We start from the raw sequence: 2,139 nt of genomic DNA on the forward strand, positions 1-2,139 counted from the left end.
TATTTTAGGACGCAAGTTCAAGGAGAGTCTTAAGCGCCACGTTAAATCCATGACTGATATGGGCTACAACTTAAACAATGTGATGGAACACCTTTCTGCTGCCGACTGGGATATTGACATGGCCCTGGAGACAATCAACATGAACACCTAATTTGCATTCCATTTCTTGTTTTTTTGTTTAATAATGTTTGTTTCACAATTATATTTTCCCCATACTTTGTGTTTTAATGTGTGAATGCTTGAATGGCAGTTTCTTTTTTATATTGTGACACTATCACCCTTGCCTCTTTATGGCAAGGCTCACTTGTAGTGCTTTATTAAGGAAATAAACATATATGTCCAGATACTTAAAGAAACAGAGCATAAGGCAACCTAACCCTCCTTGAGGAAATTTTTACCACCAATAGGAGATACAAGAAGATGTCACGGTAAACAGTTTTAAGACAGCAGTCAAAGGGCAATTCTTTTTTAATGTGACGATTCTTAAACCTCTGGGCATGATTCTTGAATCCTCTGGTAAAGGTAAGAAAATTATGCCGTTTTCATGACATCTGAAGGAGGAATGATACTTTTTAAACACTTGTTTAATCACTTATTGGATCCATAAATATTCCATAAATATACCAGTGTCGTGACCTGGCACTTACACATTTAAAGAATGGGTTTATACGAGAATCGACCAGGGAAAATGTCTTGTTTACTGAGAGGCTTTGGACAAAAGGTTGCCATGTTCACTTGAAGAGCTTGAAGAGCTACTAGCAGACAAACTAAAATACCAAAATGATGTAGTAATTTCTCATAACATTGTTCTTCGGCCTACCTGCGATTATTTGCGGCCGCGGAGGGTAATCAAATAGCTCACTAATCAAGAAAGGAAGAGGAAGAAAAGGCAAGGCGCTTTTGAGAAACACCACAAGCATCATAACATAACCTAACAGCCGGAGAGAAGTTCGACTTTCTGCCCGTAACAAGAACAAGTCCACTCCGACTCCGACTTCTCTCCCTTGTCTTCTTGTTTAGTATAGTAACGTTTAGGGTCGTGCGCTGGACTGGAAAGTCCCATCTTTGTCTTCGGGAATATGCTGAATGAGGTCAGAGGTTACCATGAGGTTAGCAGAACTTGCAGTCTTAATTGATATTGCAAATGTTGTCAGAACCATTTAAGTTTTACATTTTCTATTTGTCTTTCTATTACCCATTATCATACATTTAAAACTAGAATGCAGTTAAGGGCTAGCTGCTGAGTAGTGTGTGATGTGGCAAAACTCATATTTAAACGTACAACTTGGATACATGTAGCAGAATTTTTGATGAGACCAATTGCAACAGAGGACTTTTTACAGTAATTTCAACATTGATTTGTTATTACTTGGCTCACTCTGATTAAACTTCGAGAATCACCTTTGGGATTAATCTCTCTGTAATGTATTAAATGGTGAAAGTGACAACTGCTTTAACAGGCATTTCAATGCCGTAATATAATTTTTCCTCCCTTGCGTATATTTATAGTTTCTATTTTAAGTAGCTAATCTGATGGCAGTACAACCATCAACTTGTATTTGAACCTGAATTGAACAAATCATATATAAACCTGATTGGAACGAATAAAGTCAGCAGTAAGTCTGAAGTTGTCTGTGACGTTTCATTCCCTGTCATTTCCGTGGGCACGACAGTTGCATCACTGGTGTCAGTGTCCCAATCAAAGAACTGCTCCAATCCAGGTACAGGATACGTGGCAATTTGGGTTAACCTTTGTCAATCTCCAACAGTGTCAGTGACCCTCGAACTTTCTATTTTGTGAAACACATGCCAGTACATTTTTGACTATTGCTTAAAATAAGTCTTGCTGGTTTTTGTGGAGGAGGAAGAAATAGTATGTGACAGCACGGTTGTACATGATGTTTCATTTCTGTGTCTGTTGCTGTTCCTTCCCATTTATTAGAGGGTAGACATCAAAACTCATCAAAGGATGATCTTGTTGCAGAAATAAAGGTGGGAGAATGATGTGTAGTGTTTAATTTTTCATCACGCGACTTTACGGGTTGCGCGAGCGGCACTACACCCTGCTCATGGTGGTGGTTGTGGTTGTTATATTTTTCATACCTTCTTTTTACTGGCGGCTCTACTCCATGCTCGACG

General features: G+C 38.8%; 1 protein-coding gene across 1 annotated transcript; it reads left to right on the top strand.

The window, feature by feature from the left end:
- Positions 1 to 6: 6 nt before the first annotated feature.
- Positions 7 to 346, top strand: LOC127751512 (ubiquitin-conjugating enzyme E2 K-like; the record flags this gene model as incomplete). Its single annotated transcript, XM_052275165.1, is given in 1 exon segment — positions 7 to 346. A coding segment is annotated over 1 exon segment (145 nt), but the record flags the coding sequence as incomplete, so codon positions are not given.
- Between the last annotated feature and the right edge of the window lie 1,793 nt (positions 347 to 2,139).

This window comes from Frankliniella occidentalis, unplaced genomic scaffold (genome assembly GCF_000697945.3).
Source record: "Frankliniella occidentalis isolate FOCC.00 unplaced genomic scaffold, Focc_3.1 Scaffold528, whole genome shotgun sequence".
In the NCBI taxonomy this organism is placed as follows: domain Eukaryota; kingdom Metazoa; phylum Arthropoda; class Insecta; order Thysanoptera; family Thripidae; genus Frankliniella; species Frankliniella occidentalis.